The sequence below is a fragment of the Trematomus bernacchii genome, unplaced genomic scaffold (genome assembly GCF_902827165.1).
Source record: "Trematomus bernacchii unplaced genomic scaffold, fTreBer1.1, whole genome shotgun sequence".
Taxonomy (NCBI): Eukaryota; Metazoa; Chordata; class Actinopteri; order Perciformes; family Nototheniidae; genus Trematomus; species Trematomus bernacchii.
In genome coordinates, this window is record NW_022987828.1 from 7829808 (window position 1) to 7854103 (window position 24296).

Consider the following 24296-nt stretch of genomic DNA (forward strand, 5'->3'; position numbering starts at 1 on the left):
AAGACAGGCGCATACCGTTAGAAAAATGTCACAATTTAGCACTAATAAATTGCATTTTATTGTTTAGTCTTGTAGATTGTATGGTCAAGCTGTATGAAACCCAAAGACAAGATTATAGTAGCCTCCTTTTGCCGTAAATATATGGTTGTTAAAGTTCCTGCGCGCTCCCGCGAGAATCATGCAAATCTCCGCCTCGGTTGTTGGTTTGTTCCACTCCGCCCCACTTTCATTGGGTTGCTAGGCGACAGTAGTCAGGTGACTGTCTGCAGACAGAACATGGCTGACCTGTCAGAAGACCAAATTTAGCATAATCGATCTTATTTTTACGGCGTTTCTGACCACCGTTTGCCGTCGTGGAAAGCAATTGACCACAGGAATTCAAGGTAAGCATGAGAGCGCTCATATTTGGCTGGATAAATCCCTCTGTTGTTGCTGGGAACAGCTGTAGCTAACGTTGGTGTTGAGTAGCTAAGTTGAGCTAGCTGCTAACAGTCCCCGCTTTCTCTGCAAGTCTGTATGAATGTGAAAGCGAGTAGCTATGAGGAAACAACATTTAGGCAACTTGATATCAATGCAACATGGTGTCCTACGCATAAATCGTAACTTGGTTGGAAAGCCAACGCCAATGATAGTTTATTGAATCTGAAGTATTGCAGTACAACTACATCAGCATCAAGTTAAAGTGTAATTTATCGTGTGGTATATCAGTGACCCTTTCACCCACATTCAATATCAACACACATTCAGACAGTGCCCCCATGAGTAGGATATCAGAGCATCACCATTTTAAATGAATCGTGTCATCAGTTAGTCTTTTGAACTTAGTACATTGACAGTGAATCCGACTCTGTGGGTAACCTGTTCCATAGTATGGGCTGTGGTATATCCAATTATAACATGCACACACCATCACACATACAGTAGATAAGCATTAGAATTAAGGATTGTTGTCCCTGGTTTATTTAAAAATAATGGAGGGTTAAACCTTTGACCACAGGGCAGCACTTTATACTGGCTGTTGAGTTGTATAATTTATTTAGCCTCTATGTGAAGGAATGCCACTGTCCTGCCATGAGCTTTCTTTTTTCTATGTCAAATATTGTAATTGTTATTTTGCAGCTAAATCAAGATTCTCAGTGATACGAGCCAGAAAACCGAAAAAGATAAATGCTTTAATGCAGTTTTATTTGTTTTAATTAATAAATGGTTTCCATATCTCAGTGATACTGCTGTTACAGTGTCCTAAGAGTTGTTATACATTGTAATTGTCTGTGGAGCTGCTCCATTCCATGTTGTGGATGATATTATCACCACTATTGTTTATACATTTGCAGACAACTGCTTGTTTTTGCCATTCAAAGTCCTATATAAATGTTATTTCCTCCAACAAGCTTTTACATTACAAAAGTCTCCCAGCTGTTTACATTGCTCAAAATTGGTTTTAAATATACAAACAAAAACAGATACTTGAGCTACAATATTACACAATAAGATCATTGTTTTTTAAATTGTGTTTTCCCTTAATGATTAATTAATGACAAGTGTTTTGAAGTCCCTGCATTATTTATTCCAACAATAACAGCAAGCAATCTGATTGCAGATGAGCAGGTTGCCGGAGGGAATAGTGAACGGCCCAAGCAGGAGTGAACACTTAGAGAATGGTGCTCAGAGTTGGGAGAGACCCTGGACTCTTGAAGAGATGCGGCAGAGCAGCGCCAACTGGTCCTTGGCCGCCGACTCGGGGGTAAGTCAGAGACCTCATCCCCAATAGGCCAAGAAAACATATTATATATGTTATTCATCATTATCTTTTCTGAAATTGTCAGATTATTATGCAGTAGTTGTGTGGGGGTTGTGAAATGTGTTCTGCTTTGGGCTAATAAAGGAACTCTGCAACTGTTGATGTCTTCATAACTGTTTTTTAAAATCTTTCTTCACAGCTCTTCCTGTTCCTCCAAGACTTTTCCCAGAGAATGCTGTCGAAGACGCATGATATTGAGAAGCAGTTGGACAGTCTGATCCGTGACACCAAGAACACAGACAGCTGCTTGCACTCTGTGTTTAACGACTTTCTCATGCTTTCCAATACACAGTTTATAGAAAATGTAAAGTATATAATTTCTTCAATTTGACTGGATACATTTCAGTTGAGACAATTCAATCCATTTGAGTGTATACATTGAAACGTTTTGTGTTACAGAGAGTGTATGATGAAGAGGTAGAAGAGACGATACCCAAGGTGGAAGCTTTGGAGAAGCAACCTGAGCAGGTATCAAAAACACATCCTTCCTCATACACTGACCAAACAGTATCATACTGAATATTATGCCCAAGTCTTGCATCACCCTGTGAAAGTCATTTTGGTTTTCCCTACAGGAGAAGACACGGGAGCAGAAAGAGGCCGAGCTCATCCCTAAGATGCAGGAAGCTGTAAACCATGGTCTAAAAGTGCTTGAGTCAGCGTTTGAGCATCTGGACATCAAAGCAGGAAACTCGGATTCAGAGGATGAAGAGGTCACTGACAGACTGGAGGCCATCCTTGAACCCAAGGTGTGCTCTTGATCTTGAAACTCTCATTTATGTTTACTGAAAACATGTGATAACTCATCTTCAAATGAATGTACTTTATCCGGTGTGTCTGTTTTTCTCATTGTCTTTCAGGATCTTTATGTGGACAGGCCGCTTCCATATCTTATTGGTTCCCAGGCCTTCATGAATCAAGAGGACGTTGGCCTTGGTGACCTCTCAAGTGATGGTAAACTCCTCATTGCAGCTTTTAATGTCGCTCCTACATCAAACTCTTTCCTTTTTGTCATGTATTCGTATGATTTGTTTTCCAGAAATGTCAGTTGACAGTGACAGAGACAGTGTAATCGAGAGCGAAGATGGCAAAGACGCAGTTGTAAGACTTTCTTTCCCTTCTTTTAATAGTATTTTCTATTGTGTTCAATTTGACATTGTAATTATCTTTTTATGTCACAGCATTCAGATGACGATTTTAACCAGGAGGAGGAAGAACGTCACAATAATATTAGGAAGGTAAGTTGCCTGCCTGCCAAACACATCAGAGACTACAGTTAAACTGAACCACTTTAAAACCCAAATTGTCTTTCCACACTCACGTAGAAGCCATCCATGGTTAGTTATGATGATGATGATGATGACGACGATGAAGAGGAGGAGGATTCTGATATATTCGGAGAATCAGACGGGGAAGATAATGATGATGACACAAAGGTATTTCTGATTTGCTTTAGTACTGAGATATCTTTTGTAAACGCACTATTTGTTAATCCAGTCTGGAATCATTCAGATATGATCTACCTAGGGGACATTGTAAATTCGTTTTTTTTATGTCACTTTCAGAATACGGCACCATCGTCTTTTGCTGATGAGCTAGCAGCCCGAATCAAGGGTGAACCAGTGACCAAACCAGAGGGAGATCGAGCATGTAAGTCACCATCATTACCAACAAGCTGGTCAAATATCACCTCCCTTGTTAATCCCATTCTTCACATTTAATTTAAGGAAAACACAGCATCAAAGTTTTTATTTTAGATTTACGTAATGACATTTTAGCATGTGCATGCTCATGCCTTGTGTTTTTACCATTTCATTCTTGGAAGCATTGACATCTAAGAAGAAAAGTAAAAGCAGGAAAGAACCAAAGCCTGCGAAGCCCGAGGGTAGGACTTTTATTCATCATCAGTGCAATTCAAACTTCAGTTATTTCCACCGCAGGCCCATGGTTCCCAGTATGCCTCTCAATACTTTTTATGTTCATTTTAACAGCAGCTGAAGAGGACAGCGATGACATGTTTAAGCCACCAAAGATGGAGGATGAAGATTTCTCCCCATTTGGAGGGAAAGGCGGCCTCTTCAGTGGAGGGAGAGGCCTGTTTGACGATGATGATGAGGTATATTAAACTCAATTATTTTCAGAGCTAACTGTTATTTATTCCTCTAAACAATACGTTTAATTTGTGCTGTTTTATGTTATACCATTCAGGGTGATCTATTCTCAGATGCACCAAACCCTCCTGCGTCGGAAGAGAAAAAAATGCAGAATGAAAGAATAAAAAGCACAGCAAAAACTGCAGGTAAGACGGACTTTCTACACAAATATCTGCAAAGAAATAAGGTAGAAGCATATAGAAAAAACTAGACGTAACCTTTCTTTGCCATTCAAGAATCGGAGAAACCTGGAAAGAAGATTCCTGTGGGTGGCATTTCAATATTCCCAGGTAATAGCATTTACCTGTATGACCGCTAAAATACCGTATGTCCTTGTCCTGTATGACACGTACTTGTCTGCTTCATCTTCCACAACCAAATGTCTTTCTCCCCGTAGCGGACACTCTTTTCAAGTCAGTGAATAACTCCGATGCAGTGGAGAGTAAGGAGAATGGGACTCAAGCTCCGAAGATCAATGCTGCCTCCAAACAGACTCCACCAGCTGCTGTTGGTGGAGTAGGGGGTGGGCTGTTTGATGATGAGGAGGAGGAAGATGACTTCTTCAGTAGTAAAAGCCTCTCAAAGTCTGACTCTGGTAAGTGTGGGAGAATGGTCTTCTAGTCCAGGTTCAGATGGGATCATAACCATCACCAAACATATTTTTTCTTTTTGCTTCTTTTTCAGCTGGAAAGAAGACGCCCAAAGCTGTTGACCTTTTTGATGAAGACGACGATGGTGGTGACATATTCAGTGAGAAGTCCAGTGCGCCGACCCCAACTCAGAGCAAGAAGGAGGTAGTGGAAGAGCAGGTTAAACAACCTGAGAGAAAGGTACTTTTTTCAATGACGTTGAACATGACAGTATTCATAGTTGTATTAATTACATATTTAGTTTGATATAGCCGTAATCTTTTTGTTCCTCTGTTGATGATCCCTTGTTGTGTTTAGATGCCAGCAGGGGCCATCTCTATGTTTGGACCCGGGACTCAAAGCTTGCTCAACGAGGGACTGAAAAAACGTCAGCAGTCTACCAGTGAGGAGTCTGAAAAATCTGAGGAGGTCTGAATACTTCACTGCTTAACATTTTATTCCAGACAAAAAACATTCTGCTCTGTTTTTAAGTGGAAAATTACATTATTTTTTTTTACCGAAAAGGCTCAAAAGGTTTTTCACTGCCTCCAAATACACCATAACCTCATTGACAGCCACAATATATTGTATATCTCTTAATAAGCCCATTTATCAAGCATTGATGCCATTAAATGAACAGACCTAGCTGCAATTGGCCATATTGAGTGCACTCTGTTTAGTTTAGAGTGCACTGGCAGCCTTTATCCTCATACAGTTAAGTTATCTTCGCTCTGTACAGGTCTTTTCTTTCAAGACTAAACTACTTTAAAACCCATTTACATATTAAATGATCCTCTTTGTGTCCTGTGTTTCAGAACGGGCCGGCTCCAGATGCTCCAAAGTCTGCTGTCAAGCCAACTATAAAACCCAAGAGCAGAGGCCTCTTCTCTGATGAGGAAGACATCCAGGTAAGGCTCTCAATCTTCTTCTGAAAAAAAGTGACAACAGTAGCAATACATCTTAATTACACCATATATGTATTTGCCTTCCATAGGAATCTCCAACTATCCCCAGGAGCCAGTCTAAGCCTGAATTTACAAGCCAGAGCAAAACCAGCAAGGCCCCTCTGTCATTATTTGATGATGAAGAAGAAGAGGTACAAACACATTTGACTTGAAACTGAAATAGGTTACGCTTACTTTTGGTGTGAGGAACTTACAATATTCTGATTCTTCACCCTGCAGGATCTCTTTGCATCCGCAGCTAAGTCTAAATCAAAACCTAATCCAGCCAAAGCCTCCACCCCGCAGCCCGGCAAGGCCTTGTCCAGCTCCCTCTTCAGTGACGAAGAGGTATGAGAACATCAAGTCATAATTACCTCCTGCACGCCATTTGTTATGAGGGCGTACAATAAGGTACATTATTTTTCTCAATGATTCAATGACAGGACCAGTGGGAGAGTTCTAAAAGTAGTGCGGGGAAGTCAGAGGTGAAGACAGGAGGGATGAAGTCCAGTGTCAGCGCCCCCTCCAGTTTCCCCAGTGCCAAAATACCTCAGAAAGGCAGCGTCTTCGATGATGACGATGACGACCTGTTTACTCCAACAACGGATTCAAGGTGTGTACACTTGTTTTGAGTTCTTTAAACACTTTCAAACTGTTGCAGTTGTTTTAAATTCATTCGTTTTCATAACCCATTTTGAAACGTTAAATAATTAGTATCCATCCTCCTATCCCTCCGCTCTTCATATAGTGAGAAAAAGTTTCAGAGAGTGGCTCTCTTGTTCGAAGAAGAGGATGATGGTGAGGATAAAGGATCCCTTTTTGGCGACAAACCTCCTGTCAATAGAAACACTGCCGCCCCAGCTGCCAAAGTGAGTGCACTAACTTATTTCCTGTATTTCACATTTGTCATGAAAAACATCTAGTTTGAAGCTTGCTTCCAGTGGGCCTCAAAATGGTTTAATAGGTTAGAAAAAACATTTCCTCAGCCTCTAGAGGAACTTTTAGATATTTCAATTACACATAATCAAGTTGGTTTTATGAGACTGCCCACAAGAGTATTATAACATTCTGATTCTGCTATACTTTTATAACAGAATCATTCTTTTTACACCATGTAATGTGTCGTATTCCCATATGGATATTCACTCTTTTTATACCTGTATCCTTCAGACACCTGCTGTGGCCTCTCAGTCGTCCTCCCTGTTGGAGAAATCTGAAAAGGGCGTAGTTTCCAAACCGGCAGCAAAGAACAAGCCTTCACTGCCGGAGAAGCCGACGGCAAAGAGCCCCGAGCCGCTCCCATCAGCCCCCTCGCCAGATATTAGCGAAAGTCAAAAGAAGCCTGTGGGAGGAGTCAGTCTTTTTGGAGGCATCGACGTTTTTGCTAACAAGCAGACAAAGAGCCCGTTGGACGAAGTTGACCAGGAAGACCCTCTCCTCTCAGAGGACGGTCCACCACCAAATGTCCAGGAGGAGGAGGAGGAGGAGGAGGAGAAGAAGGAAGAGAAAGTGAAAATAAACACTGTTAGTCTATTTGATGATGAGGAGGAAGACGAATCAGATTGGAATGAACCGATATTCACACCCAGCAAACCCACAGAAAGCAACACTGTAAAGGTTAGTATGATTTATAGTAAGAATAGTGTGTTTTTAGTTGCATTGGTACGCGGTCTCTCAAGAATACAAATATATGTCTCTAAAACAGCCTACAGAGGAGCGACCGCAGGCAAAGAGCACAGGAGTGTTCCTGGATGAGGAGCTGCTGTTCAGTCAGACGCAGCAGAAGGACAATGACCCAGATGTTGACCTGTTTGCCACCTCAGGGAAACCAGCTGTCAGTATATTACATTTTCTTATCTCTTTGTAGATATGTTTCTTTTTCTCTCTTCAAGTACGGTGTTGCAGTCGACTGCATACTGTTTGTGAATGAATGCATAATGTCTCTCACTAGATGATAAGGAAGTGTACATATATATATATGTTTCCTTTTAGAGCTCCAAGCCCGACTCAGTGAAGCTTGCAGCAAAAGGCCTGTTCTCAGATGAGGATGAGGATGACCTCTTCAGCTCTATCAAGGCAAAGGATCCTCCTCCGGTAGCAATTTGATTATTTTCTAGTGATTTTTTATTTTGTGGATTCGTCCTGACCTAACATTGTATATTAGATTTGAAACGAAGACAGCTGTGTAAATAGTCATTATACTGACGCTTTTTTCCTCTCTTCTTTTTATTCTTAGAAAATAGCAGAGAAGCCCAGTAAACCTAATGACAGAGCACCACTAGCCAGTCCAGAATCTGTATCAGAGATTCAGGTGAGTGTACTATAAGCATGTACTCCAATAATATCATGGATGGGTTATTTTTTAGCCATAAACACACACCTGTGTCCCCATTCATTTTTGTTTTAGGGTTTATTTTTGCTTGTAGTAGCATACCTTTTTTTTTTTTTATAAATGTTGATATGTTGTGGTAGTGTTGTTTTTATATGAACTAGGTCATGTCTTTATTGGATTTGATTCTGAACCTGCTGTAATCTGACCACACAGAAACCTGCACCAAACCCTGTAAAACCTAAAGATTCCTCATCAAGGATTGGGAAACTTCAAGTAATATTTTTGTTTTTCTTGAATCAGTCTTCATTCCTGACATTTCACTCCGATTCCTCTTGAGGGAAGACTTCTATTTCCTCTTACACATTTTCTCTCTTAAGGCGTCTTCTGTCTGGGCTTCTTTTTTTATATTCCAACTTGCAGTAAAAGCTTGGCTACAGAACAGCGGCAAGAAAAATGAGATCATATTTTCTGATTTCATTTTTCTTAACCGAAAGAATATACTTGCTCTTTCTTTCAGTTTCACAAGATATTTTTGCATCTTGATCTTTTCTCATTTTCATCTGGAGTCTTGTTTTTGAGCTTTTTTTTCCTCAATGATCTGCTGAGAAATTCCATGAAGAGGTAGTAGTTGTAAATGTGTTTCTACCTGGAAAGTCTCTTTTAAATAGTCTTTCTTTGGTGTCCATTGGTTTCTTTTTTGCCTTGATAAATGATTATATTATTTCGTCTGATCTCATCATATTCAGGCCAATCTGATGATCAACCCTGCTGCGCTGCTCCCTGGTGCGGCCCCCAGTATGCCAGGGGCCTCAAGTGGCATGGCTACCAGTTCCTCCTCTGGGGTGTCCAGCTCCAGCCTGAGCCCCAGCCCAGTCACAACTCCTGTCGGAGCCCAGACAGACCGTGAGGGAGGGGTGAGCTTCGAGACCCCAGTCAAGGTTGCAACCCTTCAGAGTGTACACAAGGTCGGTTTTTGATTCCTGGAGTATTATATCTGTTATCCTCAAGTCCTAAATGCTTAATTTCCACTGCATTGTTCGGCTATACTGAACTCAACTTACTTAATAGCCTTAATAGCAGGTCTTTAACCAACCAAAAGAATGTCTACACTTAGTCAATTGTACCATGTAGTGCTTAACGTCATTTTGGGGGCTTCAATTTTTAAAGTATGGGTCAAGAAAATAAAAACATTGCAGTTGCTATTAACAGTAGCTTTACTAATTGACAACGTTTATGGGTTTTGAGGTTTGTGCAGGATATTTTGTGCTGTCCTAGTGGCATTTTTTTCTGTCCAATCAGTGTTCTGCAGTGTTTTAACTCCGTCTGCTATTGGCTCAGCTTGCATGAAACCTCAAACCAAGTGGTACCAAAAAAAACGAGTGCTATCCACAACTTTAGCCATTTGTTTAGCCAAAATAAAAGATAAAACGAGTAGAGTTTTGTAAAACTGTGCCTGACTTTGCAGTGGAAGTGCGGTATTTGTTGCTTTATCATTGTTTGAATTTCTGATGTAATATTGTGATTGCAAATCTCTTGTCATGCAGAGCCGTGCGAAAGGTTCAGCACAACGGAGACCCCAGTCCAGAGCAGGGAGGCAGCAACCAGCCCAGCGATCTTCAGTGGATAAAGAAGAGGCTTTGGGTGGAGATGTTCCTGGGCAGAACCCCGGTGTGTCTGGTTTAGCCTTACCCCCACCAGATGAATCCAGCCAGAAGCGTGCCAGTCCAACACTACCCGACCCAGCTTCCCACTCAGCCTTGCCTGCCTCCTCAGCTTCTCCTTCCTCAGTCTCTGAAGTCCCCACCAGACCCTCAGTATTGACACTGCCAGTATCAACAAACGCTGGAATAAAGGACTCCAGTAAAGACAGCAGCATTACCAAGGTGCTGCCGTTTTCTGATGACGAGGACCTTTTTGGCTCTGACAGTCTGTTTGCAGCCTCCTCAGTCACTACCACACCCCCCACCAGACAAACTACCAAGACCACACAGCCTGAAGCTAGTAGTAGTGCGGTGAAGAAAGACTCTCTTCCATCTCTTTTTGATGCCAACACTGATGAACTTTTCCAAAAGGTCAAGCCGAGGTCAACTACTAAGAAAGCCACGGCCTCATCCTTTTTGGAAGAGGAGGACGAGGATGAGGACATCTTTGGAGTGAGCAACCGCTCCACTCCCACATCCACAAGTAGTAAAGAAATAAAGAACGGCAGTTTTTCAAAGCAGGACATCTTCCAGGTACCTTGATTTTTACATTTATAAAGGATGTCTGTGCCATCATGAGAAAATGTTTAATTCCTTTCCTTATGGGCTGCATTTCTATGTTCTCAGGATGAAGTCGCCATTGTGCCTGAAGTTCACAAGAAGCACAAAGAGAAGACCCTTGATGCCAGCTTGTTTGACGACAACATAGACATTTTTGCTGACATGACGGACAGTTTCAAACCAAAACAGAAGTCCAAGACAAAGGGAGAGACCAAGTCAATATTTGATGATGACATGGGTAAGAAACAATAAAACATATTGATGCATTCATGTTCTTTTTTTATTGCCATATTTAACTAATTATTTTATCCATCTCTCTTTTCCTAAAGATGACATCTTCTCACCAAGCACAGCAAAAGCAGTCACAAAGCCTCCCCATAAATCAAAGAAAACACCACCGTCTCAGGAGACCTCCACAGCAGCGGAGTCAAGCAACATATTTGATGATCCACTTAATGCTCTTGGCGGGAACTGAACTGTTGTTTCTGAGTAGCCAGATTTGTATATTTGTGGATCCATAATTTTGTCATTTGGACCGCTGAAAGATTGGAGATCGGATACACTGTTGATAGAGTATTTATTCATATGCCTCCATATAAATACTGGGGCTTATTTTTGGCAGATAAAAAACTCAAATGAAAATTATTCCAGTCAACTTCTGATAGTACTTCCAAAATCATCTCCGTATCAGATCATATTATGTAACAGTTATTATATACTGTTAATCTTTATTATACATTATAGCACTTTATAAGCATACCATATGCTTAGCCTCAAAGCCTGCAGAAATTAATAGTCAATTGTTTTGTTTGTTTTGAAGATGTTTATCCTTTGGCTTTTCCACATTGAGATTCCATGTCTTTGGGTTTGTGCCATATGATGGTTATAAGAAATCAGTCTGTTTACTTACTGTCTTAGGCATTTTGACAATGTTTTTATTAATGGAAAATTCATTAATTTCTTAACTTTGGCTTTGATGAAAAAGGAAATTCATTTTTAATAACTAAAAAGAAACATATTTTATGCTATCTGAAAAGAGCGTGATGATTTCCTTGTCACTTGTTTTCCTTTGTGTCTTGTCTGTCTAGAGAGGTTTAGGGTTTTTGCTGAGGTCAGAATTATTGAAGAATTAAAGCGGCTCCATTGTTAGCATTGAGAGAAACCTACCTGAAAGAAGAAGAAATAAGGTTACAATAAATTAAGTAAAGGCTCCAAAAACCTAGGCCATAGAGGAAAGGTCTTGTACCTGTTTGTGTCTTGAACATGGCAGTAAAAGCCTTTCTGCTGGCATTGGGCTACAAAGTGGCATTCTTTTAAAAACAGAAGACAAGATGTCGTCTTCATGGGAACAAATTGGAAACTTTTTGTTTTAGGAGGTGTTTTTATTAATGGTTTTAGGTGTGTAACAGTCACTCATTAATTCTTCAAAAGATGAACAAGAAAAACAATTGCTGGCAGCTCAAAAGATAATTACTGCTTTTTGTTGACCAATTATGTAGCAAAAATATGTCATATTTTTTAAGCCTGTTAAAACGAGTAATTACAACGTTATTGTAAGGGAAAATATTCCCAACTGAGGAGGATGTGGAAGTGACTGCCTGACCCATGGTCTGATGTTCCGCCCACCTCACCATCCGTTACGCCAATTGGTTCCTTTGTCTGCCAATCAAACTAAGTCACAAAGGTGTTGTTCAGCCGCCTTTGACAGGTATGATGTTGTTGACAACAAGGGGACCACGGCAACCGACAGCGGCTGACCTACTTGGTTCCGTGTGTAGTTTCTAGTGTTAAACGTGAGGAAATGCTGCTTAGATTGAAAAGGAACGTTTTCCTCGACAGCTACAGCGGACTGGAGATGACTGAAGCCTGTGGATGTAGCCTAGCAGTCTGCTAGCTGGCAGACCAGTGAGAAAGGTAGCCATTGTTTGAGTTGTTGGCTAACATGGCAACGAAAGCTAACGCTAACAGCGTCGGCTAGACGGGCTTCACTACGGTGTTATTGTAGAAGATACAGGTAAGCAAGTATAAATATTAACATACGAACGTTAACCAAGGTTTTGAGAGGTCATTGTGAAAGATTAGGAGGTATAAATACTGCTTGTGGGACATTTATTTGCTACTGTTAGCAGCTGGTATTGAGGCGACTTCCAACTCCATTCATCTCCGTTGTCAGGCAGCTAGTTGCTAACGTTACCGGAGCTTATCTCTTTTCGCCGTCCTTAAACTGTGATGGTGCGGTCAACCACCGTAATACAACATGTTAAATGTTGCCAGAGACAAACTACACAATGGTCTATCGTTGCCTGTTACATGACAAACTATCCATTTGCGTCATGGCTTGTTAAGGACAACACCGGGCCTCTTATGCTAACATTATACTGCCAACAATCAGAGACAGTTTATCCTAAGTGTTTGACATCTTATCATGCACATGAGTCCTTACTTAAGACTCCTTAGCTTAGTTTAAAGGATCAGCGTTTAAAATGATCTCACAGCAGCAGCCTGTGAACAACTGCATTTCAAAACACAACTGTACTCCAAAACACAAAAGGAAAATATAACATGATAATATATCAAATCCAAACATTATTCTAATCAGTCAGGTGTCCATGAGAAAAACTGCAATTTATATTAATCTATTGTATTTGCTTTTAAGTGATAAACGCTTTAGGGTATACACACATAAACCCAAGTGGCTTTGGTTTAAGTTCTGCTGTATGACCTAACAGTATTTTGGGTGATACGTTGTCTTCTTTTATTCAGAATAATAAATGCATGATTGGACTAACTTGCCTTTGACGCATATTAAATGTTGTAAGATGTCGGTGGGTCAAGTAACATAAGAGTTGATCTGTCACTGGGGTCAGGCAAAGGAAACTTCACAGACGGCTTATATAACACACCTGATCCTCTTGAATTTTGGCCAGGAAGTAAAATGCTGCACTGAATCTTTTATGAGCGGGTTGCATGTTTGCTGCCGCTGATAAATGCCCTTGTGCGAACATAATTGCTAACATACTATACTTAAAGCAGGAAGTTTCAAGCTTGCTGACTAGAAAGCACATTTATCATATTTAAGACACTGGATTGCAGGGGCAGGGAATGGTTAAACGAATGAAACCCTCTTAAAAGTGTTGACAATCATGCAGTGCTTTTGTTTCTTCTCACAGCTATGGTCCTCCTGCATGATGTGTGACGGTCGTGAGGATAGTGAGCAGTGCCTGTTCCTCTCTCCTTCCTCCTGGGCCGGCCCTCTCTTTTAACCGTATCCCAGAAGTCTCTCTCCCATCCTGCCAAGATGACCGACAGGAAAGAGCCACCTTTCTTTAATGACGACAGTGTGGGAGCATTTCACTATAAGCTCCCTTTCTATGACACTATGGAGCTCTTCATAGAGACCCTGACAGGAACCTGTTTTGAGCTGCGTGTGTTGCCTTTTGAGGCTGTCATTTCAGTCAAGGCAAAGATCCAGAGGCTGGAAGGTAAAAAAACACATAAATAATGTCTATCTTTTGCATGTTTATTGAGCGAGCAGGCTCCATCAGTTATTTGATAGACTGGGTTGAGGACAAGTCATTGTTTTTACCATTCTGTATCACCTATCTATAGTCTACTGAGGTTTTCCTACTCTATTAGTCGGTTTTTTGTTTTTGTTTGTGGTTTTGACCTGGATAAAAGTTTTCTATCATGCTTAATGTAACGTGGTGGGGAAAAGAAATAGGCAGAAAACTCTTGGTTACACTCTGAGATTATGGCGCTTAGACTTATTGTCAATATAAACCTTCATTTGTGTTAAGTATGGCTGTCGGTTTAAAAAAAAAATCTAGCTAGAGTCTTTGGTTAAAAATGTCCTAATGCAAAATCAGTGTATAAGCACAACAGACAGCCGCTTTTTCCAAGCAATGGATGCTCATAAAATGTCCTATCATTCCTATTGTTGGTCTCCTTGTTGATACATAATGGAAGACGCTAGTAACTTGCTCAATCACAAATCCAAACCATCTTAGAAGCTGTTTGCTGACTTTGTAAAAGGCAACTGCCTTATAATATGTCAACATAGTGTGAACTCACCTGTTGGCTTGTCTCTCGAGTGACTAATCATATGCACCATGAAAGAACACAGCAACTGTGTTTTTCAGTGTGCTTTAGGATTAGGCATTGTGGGTTGTGTTGACATTTTCCTGAATGAATAATCTATTAGTTCATTTATTTCGACTTTGGCTGTCCTGCATTCTTTGCTGCTGATTTCATTTTTGTTTATAATGGCCTCTGTGTGTGAAGAGGTGTGTCAGCCAAGCCAAGTGAGTGTGTGGTGTAGAAAACCACTCGGCAATGAAAGGACCAGTGCTCACTCACTAACACTGGCTCCGGTCCAGCACCGGTTCAGGGAGTTCACTCATTGTGGGCACAGAGAGCTTCCTGACCACGCATACACTGCATCTCATGTTAAGGAGTAGCTCTAGAGAGCCTTCATATTCATTAGGCCGTCAGCCCTCAACTAGACCTTACTACTTTGTTCTCATTTGAGATAAATGTGGCTGTATTTTATTCCAACCCTAATGTATTTCACAGTTTTATCTTGTAAACACTTGAGCACATCAAGTTTTAGTTTTTTTTCTTATAATTTAGACAATTTTAGTTCATGCAATTGTTGTGGGATCTGCCCTTTTTCAGCAATGACATGGTTCTGTCTTTAGGGGGCAGACAAGAATCATCGATATCGCTGTATGGATGCTTCTTTTGGCAGCCTTTCTGCTTTGCTTGAGTGTCAGATGAGTGATTTTATGTTCTGAAATACATACAGGTCCTTGTCAACCTTGCTTATTTTCTCTTCTACCCTCTCTCTGACTGTCTGTAAAGGTATCCCTGTTGCCCAGCAACACCTAATCTGGAACAATCTGGAGCTGGACGATGAACATTGTCTTCATGACTACGGGTAAATCTATTTCTGCAAACCCTTTCTCTTCTTCAGAGCACTGGCACTGAGGCAAAATCACACAGACATAAAGCTTGTTGGAGCAATTACTAGCAATATGTTTGAAAACGCCCTGTGTTCGTCTAGCCATTTGCCTGTGTACTTTAAAAGCCTTCTGTCTGCGGTGGTGACTCAGTCTTAATTCAGATCAACATATCATAAATGAGCCAGAGAGATGTTGAGGCAGATGAGATAAGTGACATACTGGTCATGTGAAGAGTGCTTTTATCAGTTCATGAGATGCAGACCTCACCCTCCAGTGCTCTGCCGGCTGCAGATGCTGCTATTGTTATGAATGCTTGTCAGTTAATTTTCCACATGAACAGCCTCTGGTGAGATCTTGCCCGGCTCGCCTATCAAACTGCAGCATGTTTTTGAAGTTTGAGCAGCAGAGGGGTAGAGTAGGCAATGAAACATCTGCTCATCAGAAACAAATGTTCCCGTGGAATTCCCTGTCGTGCACTTAAGTTCATCTGGAAATCATCTCGACCCTTGGAGTGCTGTTCACTTTATAGAGGAGCATCTCTTTTCTGCCTCGGAAGTAAAGCATTTTACTCTTAACTTAAATGTGTTGCTCACTATGGAATTGGTTACATCCTTCATAGAATAGAATAGAATTGGGAGGGATGAAACCCCTCTTTAATGGTCACACATGCAGAGCACACAGTACACACAGTGACATGTGTTCTCTGCATTTAACCCATCCTAGTACCAGGAGTCTAGTACTAGGAGAAGTGGGCAGCTATTGTACAGCGCCCGGGGAGTGAGGGGGGAAGGGGGTTGTCCGGTGCCTTGCTCAAGGGCACCACGGCAGGGCAGGAGGTGAACTGGGACCTCTCCAAGTAGAAGTCCACACTCCATATTTTAGGTCTGGTCGGGGACTTGAACCGGCGACCCTACAGCTCCCAGTCCAAGCCCCTACTGACTGAGCCACTTCACTTATCTGCCGTATTGATCATCAGTTTGTTTGTGCTTGCAGCATTGCAGAGGGCTGCACTTTGAAGCTGGTCTTAGCTATGAGGGGAGGACCAATTAACACCAGGAGAGGTAAGGAAAAGTCAAAAGAACTGTACATCCACATGTCAGATGGACATCTATACTCATACTGTATTTTTTAATTCCCTAACACTTTATGGAATTGACCTCTCTTCTTTTGTCAGTTACAATGGAGGATCCTATCAAAGATGTTACTGAGCTAATGGAGAACACAAAGGAGGAGGGGTGGGAGAAAAGCCTGTCCAACAAGCAAGTTACGTTTGTGGTCTATCGGGAAAATGACCAACTAAACTTCTTCCGAGTGGTCGACAGAGGAGATGGCACCCTGACTCCTCTGTCTGAATCTCTGAGGTTCGTATATTATGATAAAGTCCTTGTTATTTAAGTTAAAGGTAGGGTAGGTAAGTTTGAGAAACCAGCTCGAGTGCGCTATAATTTGAAAATACACAACCGGAGAAAATCTGCCACTTCCTTACAGAGCCCCTCCTCCAACACACACGAACGCGCACATGACCAATGAGGGCACGAGATAAGTTTGTGCACAGATGGAAGGCTGACAGGCAGGTAGGCCATCCAGTTATTTTAGCCGGGCCGGCTAAAATGATTGGTCGTACTTTTTACAGTACTATGGCTTCCACAGATGACATTTTTTATGGATTTTTTGTCAAAGCACTTCAGATATTCATTGCTATCGGGATGTTAAGAGCATTCCATGGAATATAACAAAAAGTGTATCTCGAGCCGGTTTCTCAAACTTACCTACCCCACCTTTAAATGATCATGTCATTATATAATTATCTGTATAAGTACTGACAATATGCATATATAAAGAATTTGCTCAGGGTTTCCTCGCGTTGAAATGCTGTAACAGAAACAGAAACAGACTTTTGCATTAGGTTCTGATGCTTTAGACTGGTTCCAAGATAAAAACGACATAGATGACGAACATACAAGATAAACAAGTATAATTATCTAATGATACATCCAGCGTGGAGTTGAGTACTTCCCTTTGTTTATGTAATGTTAGTTGTGGCAGTGAGTTCAGTGAGCACGGCCTCTGTAAGGACTGCCCACGGCTCTGAAGGATCACTAATGGGAAGATTGTTTTGCCTTTGATATTTTCCAGTGGTGGCTCCTTGTACAATGTGTGTGCCGAGGAGGAGGAGGAGGAGGAGGAGGATGAGGAGGATGTAGAGAGTTCCACAGCTGCACTGCAAAGCCTCGAGAACTCCATCACCATGAACAAAATGAAGCTGCTCAAAGCCAAGATGGAGGACATGAACCTCAACAAAAAGGTTGGAAGCTGGGATATCAGAAACCTTTCAATTGTACCCGCTATCAAAGGTGGCCTCAACACATTTTTCATTTTTTCCCCATTTTAAATGTAGATGATTTGAAAAACAAGCATTTTACCCTGTTTTTCATGTCAATCATTTATAAATAAAATAGAAAAGGACACCAAACGATTCTACTCAACACAACTGCTTCTCATATCATACACTAACATGGTAGTCTGCAACCATTTTGCATAATGCAGACATACTGCGCCAAACACTCATTTGCATGTGTTTGTAAGACGGCAGAGCTTCTCATTATAATAAACTGTACTGGCTCTTTAAAAATGGTTTATGCTTATGATTAATTTATACCAGCAGCTTAAGTCAAGTGATAAGATAACAACCGTGGTTTTATAATTTCACAGTATTGGGGCCAAATACTCGAGCAGTGCATATGAGAGGATGCTGACTGTTTTCTGTGTCTCTTGTCTTCCAGCCGAAGAAGTCAGCAAAGGTTAAACCCCGGCCCCCCGTCAGCCCACATCCCAGCGGGGTCTCAGTGGGTTCCTCCAGCACACGTCACCATCATCGCCTCTTTCGTTCGCTCCACCAGATCAACCAGCCTTGGCAGTCAAATGCACAACTACCTCCAATCGCAGACCACGAATCCACAGACCCCGCCCCGGCCTCGGCTGCTGCCCACTTCTCTATCCCGAGACGCCCCCCTCCGCCATACACATCCCCTTCTTGTTATATGCTTCAGGAAGAGGAGGCATGGGAGATGTGCCCTCCCTTTGCAAAGATCCGGCCCCCTCCCAAAGTGTCCCGATTGGACATTGGGAGCAGCAGGTTAATGAGGGACTGTGTGTACCCTCAGCTCCCCCCGCTGTGTATCAGGGGGCCGCCTGACTCCACCTTTGACTCCACCTTTGACCCCTTAGAGCCACCAGGGGACGCAGTCCGGCTGAGGTTGTTAGAGGAAGCTGCCGGGCTGGGGGTGGCAGGAGCTCCATTTGGGGACCTGTTAGACCCTCTGAGTTTGGATGTGTCCCCCCAGCCTGAGGGAGGTTGTCGGCCCCTTGAGGTTGACACTCGGCACCAGTTTCCGCTCTCCCCCTCCCCACTCAGTACCTGGACACTTGGTACAAGTGACACGTTCACCAGCAGAGGGGATGGGATGCAGCTGGGCACACCTCTCCATATCAACCCCCCCTCCCCATTGCCCATATATACGTCGACATCCACTACCACCAGACCGCTGGCCCAAGCGTTCGATTCCACCCTCTCCTGTTTACAGCCCATCCTTCAAGCCTCAGCACAAGTAAAGCCAGGCCGCACTTCCCCTCACCCCCCCATCGCCTCCTCACCTCACCCACCACGCCTCCACGCCGTTAAAGTAGAGTCACCTGGAAAGAGGCCAGAGCTTATCTCCAAGAGGGAAGCAAGAGGCATCACTAAGATGGCCAACCAAGCCTGTAAGGAGCCGCTGGGGTCCCTGAACCCCTCTGAACTCTTAGCTTCTCTTTCCACCAGAGCCCCAGACAGCAGCAACAGCAGCAGGGACCTTGGAGAGAGTCTAGGGCTCGCGCTGGCATTGCCCCCTGCCTCTGCCTCGGGGCCCGGCAGCCTCGACTCCAGGCTGCCCCCCATACCATCCAACAGGCTCCTGCAGGGTGAGCTGATTAGACAAATGTCACCGCTGCACCGAGCTGCAGCCTCCTACATGGTGAGGACAGGGATGTGTCAGGGGGAATATATTCTATTCAAATGCTCTAGTTGAAAATCATCAGACATTAACCCTTATGTGACACTGTGAGGTATACAAAATGTACGGTTTAAGTGATGCAATGTTTTTTCAGTGAAATTCGTAACATTTCAAGTGTATCATATTTGCAAAATATACTCCCTACTTTTAAAATCATCACTTCTCTCAATATATTTTAGTCTTTTAAAACCGCCACACTTTTTGATGTATGTTTCATTCCATATTGACAACGTTAAGCTCTTTTCCAGCACAGCATTGAGTAAAAATGCTGATTGCTCTCAAGATAAAGCACTGCAGTTGTTTTATTGATTTGCTGTAACAATATTTTATGTTGCTGTTTTCTCAGGCCACCAGCAATCTTGCATCAGCTGGGGGAGGCATGACTTCATTTGGGAGAATAGGTAAGCAAGACCAGCAGATAATCTCTGTTATTCAATTAAACACTAACAAAGAAAAAGTGGTGCGTTGTGATGGTGGGATTGCATATTTAAGTTGTTACATTTTTTTGTACTAGAGTATTGTTACTGAACAGTTCTGAACTAATATGCAGTTCTTGGGAGGCGCAGTGAGGTTGTTATGTGAATGCCTTCAGTGCACGTTGTGAGCACTAAAACAAAGAACCACAAGGTTTTAAATATGAATTATTGCTACAACTGCAGAAGCAGCACAAATATTAGAACGTGACAGGCCTACACACAAGCCCACTTACTTATTTATGTTGATCACTGATGCGCCTTTACTGCAGACAGAGAATACGGAAACATATATATTAAGTAGTGAATCAAGACACTTTCATTTTGGACATTTATCAGTATTTCCACAGGCTGAGAATTGTTTGATGGTGGTCAAGAATCGACTGCAAACTGCATTCAATAACCCAAAAACACTTCAAGAATTACTTTTAAATCTGTCTATACTTTCACAACCTTTCACGACAGGAATCATTTTGGTATTAAAGTGGGCATCAAAAATAATATCCATCTCTCACTAAGTATGTTGACCATACAGAATTGATTAATTTAGTCCTTTGATCAATTTATTTAGAACACAGTAATAATATCTCCTGGTCTTTTCGGTCTTACCTTCAGCAGCTTTACACTCCTACACTTCTCTCCTTCTTCTAAATAGATGCCCACCAGCATTGTCAGATTATATGGAAACTCTCTGAAACGAAATGTCCTCAGTGGTGTTTGTCTGCAGCCTGAAGAGGCCATTAAAATCAAACTACTCTCCACTTTGTTATCGTCCTGACTATGTTTTTTTGCTCAAAAGTGAGTCATCCCTCCACTGTGAGATTGCGTGTGCTCCCATAAGGGTCTCTCTTCATTTGACATCGTTTATTGTTTCCTCAGTCAGGACATGTTCCACTTTGATACAAAACATCCTCTTATTGATGATGCACGATGTTCCCCCTCCATGTTTACCTGCAGGGATTGTTGGGAAGTTGTTAGCGGTGGATGCTGCATTCAGTGCACCAGACCAGAGAGTTCCCCCCCCCCCACTTTGAGCTCTTGAGTGCAGTTGTTTTTGTGACTCCTCAGTAATAAGCAAAATAATGAGATGCTTCAAACCTAAACCTGGTCATAAAAATCTGAATGTGCACAGTATGTTGATGAGGTTTTCTGTATTTTGGGTTTGTTGCTTTAAGTGGGTGCTCGCTTTGTCATCTTGGATAATGTGTAGGTAAAATCCAGATAAAAATTATTAGGAAAATTGAGTGTTGTGAACTTTTTTTTTTCTAAACAAGAGAATTTGTAAAATGTGCTTTGGTCTGAATATATTTGAACCCACTGTTTGTCTGCATGGCAGCAGATTAAAGTGCACAAGACAAATAGAAATCCAATCCCACGCCTAGCTGCTTGACAGCGAGCTTCCTGTACCTTCATCACAGAGCTGTCACTTTTATCTGTATGCTGCTGTATCCCCACGACTCACAAACCCTGGCGAGCTGCATGCTTCCACAGACACGACTATGACGGCTACAAGCTGACATGAACCAGTGTTCCCGACATTTCTAAAATGACAACAAGGTAATGTTTAATTTGGCAAATCCTAAAAATGGCCTGAAACTGAATTCAAACCATTATCTGCAGCTACCGAAGAAAAGCAGTGTCACACGTATACGGTTTACATTGAGTTGAATTGACTACAATTATTTTTAATTGCCCACTTTATGAATCAAGCTTGAAAGTAATTGTCAGAACTATCAAGGAAACCCTATATATAAATCACAATGTGACTGTGTGAACATTGTGTTTGAGGGATCATTTTCTGGCAGTTTTCTTTTCCTGTGGGTATCGGGTGACAACATAACAGACGTACTGCTGCATGAATGAAAGCAATCTCCTTGTGCTCAGTGAAATGGCAAGAAACTTAGACAAAACAAAGTCAAATGGTGAAGAATTACATGTTTTTAGAATTGTGCAGTGAGACTTTAAAAGTGCATTGCCTTTTCTGGCCACATTCCAGTGTGCGATTTCACAGCAGGTGTTTTGCCTTTTGACGGCTTGTGAAAATGGCTGCTTACCGTTGTTGGGGTTTGGTTAGAAGTACAACAGAGAAGTGCAATTTCCTTACTTTAGAAGGTTCTGTGTTGAACATTTCATGGCTTGAAGATTTCTGTGAAGAATTTCGCTTGAGCACATTAAAGTCTGTAAAATGGAAAAAGGAAGCGCATATTGAAGCGGTTGTGAAATGTTCCTTAAATCTCCAGTAATGCTGTGTGCAGACATGAAGCACACTTACAATGGAATATTGTATGATAGAGGCAATATTTGGGCTGTGTATAGATTGATACAAACCTTTTCTATACACAATCAGTTATTCCACACAGGCTCTTGTGGAGTAAGTAATACATGTTTCCTCTATTCTCAGGCACTCCAACATACCTCCTACCTCCTGTCAAGGCTCCCACGGGCAGCAAGAAGAAGAGCACAAAGCACTGCTTCCTCTGTGGCAAGAAGACTGGCCTGGCCACGAGCTACGAGTGCAGGTAAAAGCGCCTGCAGCGTTTCCATCTGCGCTCACTCGCCGCCTGACTCTAAATCAAGTCTCTCCCTATTTGTCATTCTTGTCCTTGAAGCAGCCATTTTAGTAGAAAATAGTCCTACATCTAGTCCCTCAGCCATCTCTCTAAAGTGGATATACGTCTCTGCTTGTTCTGCCACAAGTTATTAGCTTTATCAAAGGTTGTTCCCTGTGACAACAATCTGGATCACTTCCTTCTCTTGGGCCGTGTCCGGGGAGTACACCCTGAATCTGATGCAACAGTATGTAACTCACAACTCAATTACAGATAGTTAAAAGTAGAGAAAACGCTGCTCTTTTTACAAATAGACTGATGTGAATACAGAGATAAAAGAACACAAAGGAGGCTAAGCTACTGGGAGTAATGGGACTCTCCATTCATACTCAGCAGAATAGCCTGTTAATTGAGCGGATGATGTTTGATGGAGAATTTCAATGGATAATGTCTTGATTGTAAGGTGTACTATAATATGAAATAGTGTTTGTTTAGAGTTTTTGCATTAATACCAAAATGTCTGTTTCATTTTAAATCAGGTGTGGACACAACTTCTGTGCCACCCACCGCTATGCTGAGCTGCATGACTGCACGTATGACTACAAGAGTGCCGGACGGAGATATCTGCAGGACACCAACCCTCTGATCAGTGCCCCCAAGCTGCCTAAGATCTAAAGCGAGCAACCCTGTGGAGCTACAGGTTAAACTGACTCAATGGAAGAGATTCTGCAAATCATTTCTAGCATAAAAAAAGGAACTTATTCACCACTGTGTGCTTTTTTTAATCTGCCAAGTTTGCTTAGAATTTAAATAAAATATTCTGTAAAGCCAATTGTGAACAAAACGAGAGTGGACTGAAATGGCAAAGAACTAATTATCACTTCTTGACAATGTGAAGATGTTTATCCTTTTTTAACTGTTACCTTGTTCTTTTATCATTGCCTAAAAACAAAACAACAAAAAAACTGTGCTTGTATGTAGGAAGTATCTGCTAAATATATCTGGTGCACGTTCAGACATATCTACTTTTAATTTTGTCAGCCTTTTAAAAAAAAAAAAAAAAAAAAAAAAAGACTATAGGACCGCTGCTGACTTTTCATTCGACAAGTCTTTGACAGATGCACTTTAGAACTATCATATTTATCCGTTTGGCTTTCCTAATTGTGTGGGAAAGGATACTTACATAGCTGTGTTTGTATTATGAAGTGTTTATGTTGTCAGATTTTTATATTCTCCACATCTAAATGTCTTTCTTACACAGGCACATACATCACTAATGAAAGAGAACAGTACACCCACTTACTGATGAAATACTTAATATTTATTAATGAATAGTACTTATTTAAATTCAAGGCTGGTTTTTAAATAGCAAGTATGCGATGTGTGTACTGTAGGTGTGAATGTCAGTTGTAATCTGTATTCCTATCACGTAAACTGTATTAAGATGGGGGGGGGTTACTTGTGGTATTTATGATGTGTATACAAGTAAGGTGGTTGCCATAACAAATCTTTTGTAAGTCTTTTTTATTGCTCAGCTGTTGCAAAAACTTTAAATGCTGTTAGAGTATCTACTGGGTTTTGATCTAATAAAGTTTCTTTCCATACAGACAGTACATTACTGAGTCATCTGTAAGATTTCTGAGCCAACGCCTATGTGATTATATTTCCAATTGACTGATTATTACAGCAACAGATAATCCTTCTATGGTTTATTCACTTCTGTGCGGTGTCCTCAAATCTTGTTTCTTCACTTCCTCATTATTTGTACATTGCATCTTTGACCTTTCCAGCTGATCGCCTCAGTACACACTGCTGTGAAGTAGATGAGAAACTGTTTGCATTTGTTATCACTGACTTATTCTTGTCCCATTAAGTACCCTGTTCTCCTGATGCAGATCCTCGGCTTGTTCCTAAGCAACAAGCTCAAATAATTGTTGCCCCGGGTTAAACATTAGAAGACCTTCAAGTCTACAATTTGTAGCCAAAGTTAGGACCTTTAAGGTTCAGACCAACATCTTGTTAGGTCTTAGCGCTGTGTCACCATCAGGATAAACTTGTTATCATCGTATCAACGGCTCATTTCTGTTCCTGTAAAGGGCGTGTGCTATAATTGCCCTAAAAAGAAAACATGTTAATGCAAT

General features: G+C 41.6%; 2 protein-coding genes across 4 annotated transcripts; both read left to right on the forward strand.

Moving 5' to 3' along the window:
* The first annotated feature begins 244 nt into the window (after positions 1–244).
* washc2c (WASH complex subunit 2C) lies at positions 245–11148 on the forward strand. 3 transcript variants are annotated; one of them, XM_034151942.1, is made up of 31 exons: positions 245–383; positions 1601–1744; positions 1941–2105; positions 2201–2269; positions 2377–2550; positions 2662–2755; positions 2841–2902; positions 2983–3039; positions 3127–3237; positions 3367–3451; positions 3627–3686; positions 3793–3917; positions 4010–4100; positions 4191–4244; positions 4352–4549; positions 4639–4784; positions 4902–5012; positions 5399–5491; positions 5578–5679; positions 5768–5875; positions 5971–6140; positions 6276–6396; positions 6698–7144; positions 7233–7361; positions 7520–7621; positions 7764–7838; positions 8073–8132; positions 8606–8824; positions 9404–10093; positions 10187–10358; positions 10450–11148. In XM_034151942.1, the coding sequence occupies exons 2-31, from the start codon at positions 1601–1603 to the stop codon at positions 10593–10595; spliced, it is 4380 nt and encodes a 1459-aa protein (XP_034007833.1). In that variant the 5' UTR covers positions 245–383; the 3' UTR covers positions 10596–11148. The 3 variants fall into 3 exon arrangements, with proteins under 3 accessions (XP_034007833.1, XP_034007836.1, XP_034007832.1); XM_034151941.1 differs by having other exon boundaries at positions 246–383; positions 1583–1744; positions 5578–5680; positions 5766–5875; XM_034151945.1 differs by lacking the exon at positions 8073–8132 and having other exon boundaries at positions 5578–5680; positions 5766–5875.
* A 649-nt stretch (positions 11149–11797) lies between these two features.
* On the forward strand, positions 11798–23768 carry zfand4 (zinc finger, AN1-type domain 4). The gene is made up of 10 exons (XM_034152475.1): positions 11798–12134; positions 13291–13602; positions 14981–15056; positions 16075–16142; positions 16256–16442; positions 17218–17386; positions 17865–19094; positions 19480–19534; positions 22008–22125; positions 22695–23768. Exons 2-10 carry the CDS (start codon positions 13419–13421, stop codon positions 22828–22830), a joined length of 2223 nt encoding a protein of 740 aa, XP_034008366.1. The 5' UTR covers positions 11798–12134; positions 13291–13418; the 3' UTR covers positions 22831–23768.
* The last annotated feature ends 528 nt before the right edge of the window (positions 23769–24296 follow it).

What these genes read in the sequence shown, in the direction of transcription:
- washc2c (XM_034151941.1), top strand. Translation starts at nt 1,601, where the DNA reads ATGAGCAGGTTGCCGGAGGGAATAGTGAACGGCCCAAGCAGGAGTGAA. An exon ending in CTGATGAGGAAGACATCCAG is followed by an intron (nt 5,492 to 5,577) that starts GTAAGGCTCTCA and finishes TGCCTTCCATAG; the next exon opens with GAATCTCCAACTATCCCCAG. An exon ending in ACTCCAACAACGGATTCAAG is followed by an intron (nt 6,141 to 6,275) that starts GTGTGTACACTT and finishes CTCTTCATATAG; the next exon opens with TGAGAAAAAGTTTCAGAGAG.
- zfand4 (XM_034152475.1), top strand. Translation starts at nt 13,419, where the DNA reads ATGACCGACAGGAAAGAGCCACCTTTCTTTAATGACGACAGTGTGGGA. An exon ending in CATTGTCTTCATGACTACGG is followed by an intron (nt 15,057 to 16,074) that starts GTAAATCTATTT and finishes TTGTGCTTGCAG; the next exon opens with CATTGCAGAGGGCTGCACTT. An exon ending in ACATGAACCTCAACAAAAAG is followed by an intron (nt 17,387 to 17,864) that starts GTTGGAAGCTGG and finishes CTTGTCTTCCAG; the next exon opens with CCGAAGAAGTCAGCAAAGGT.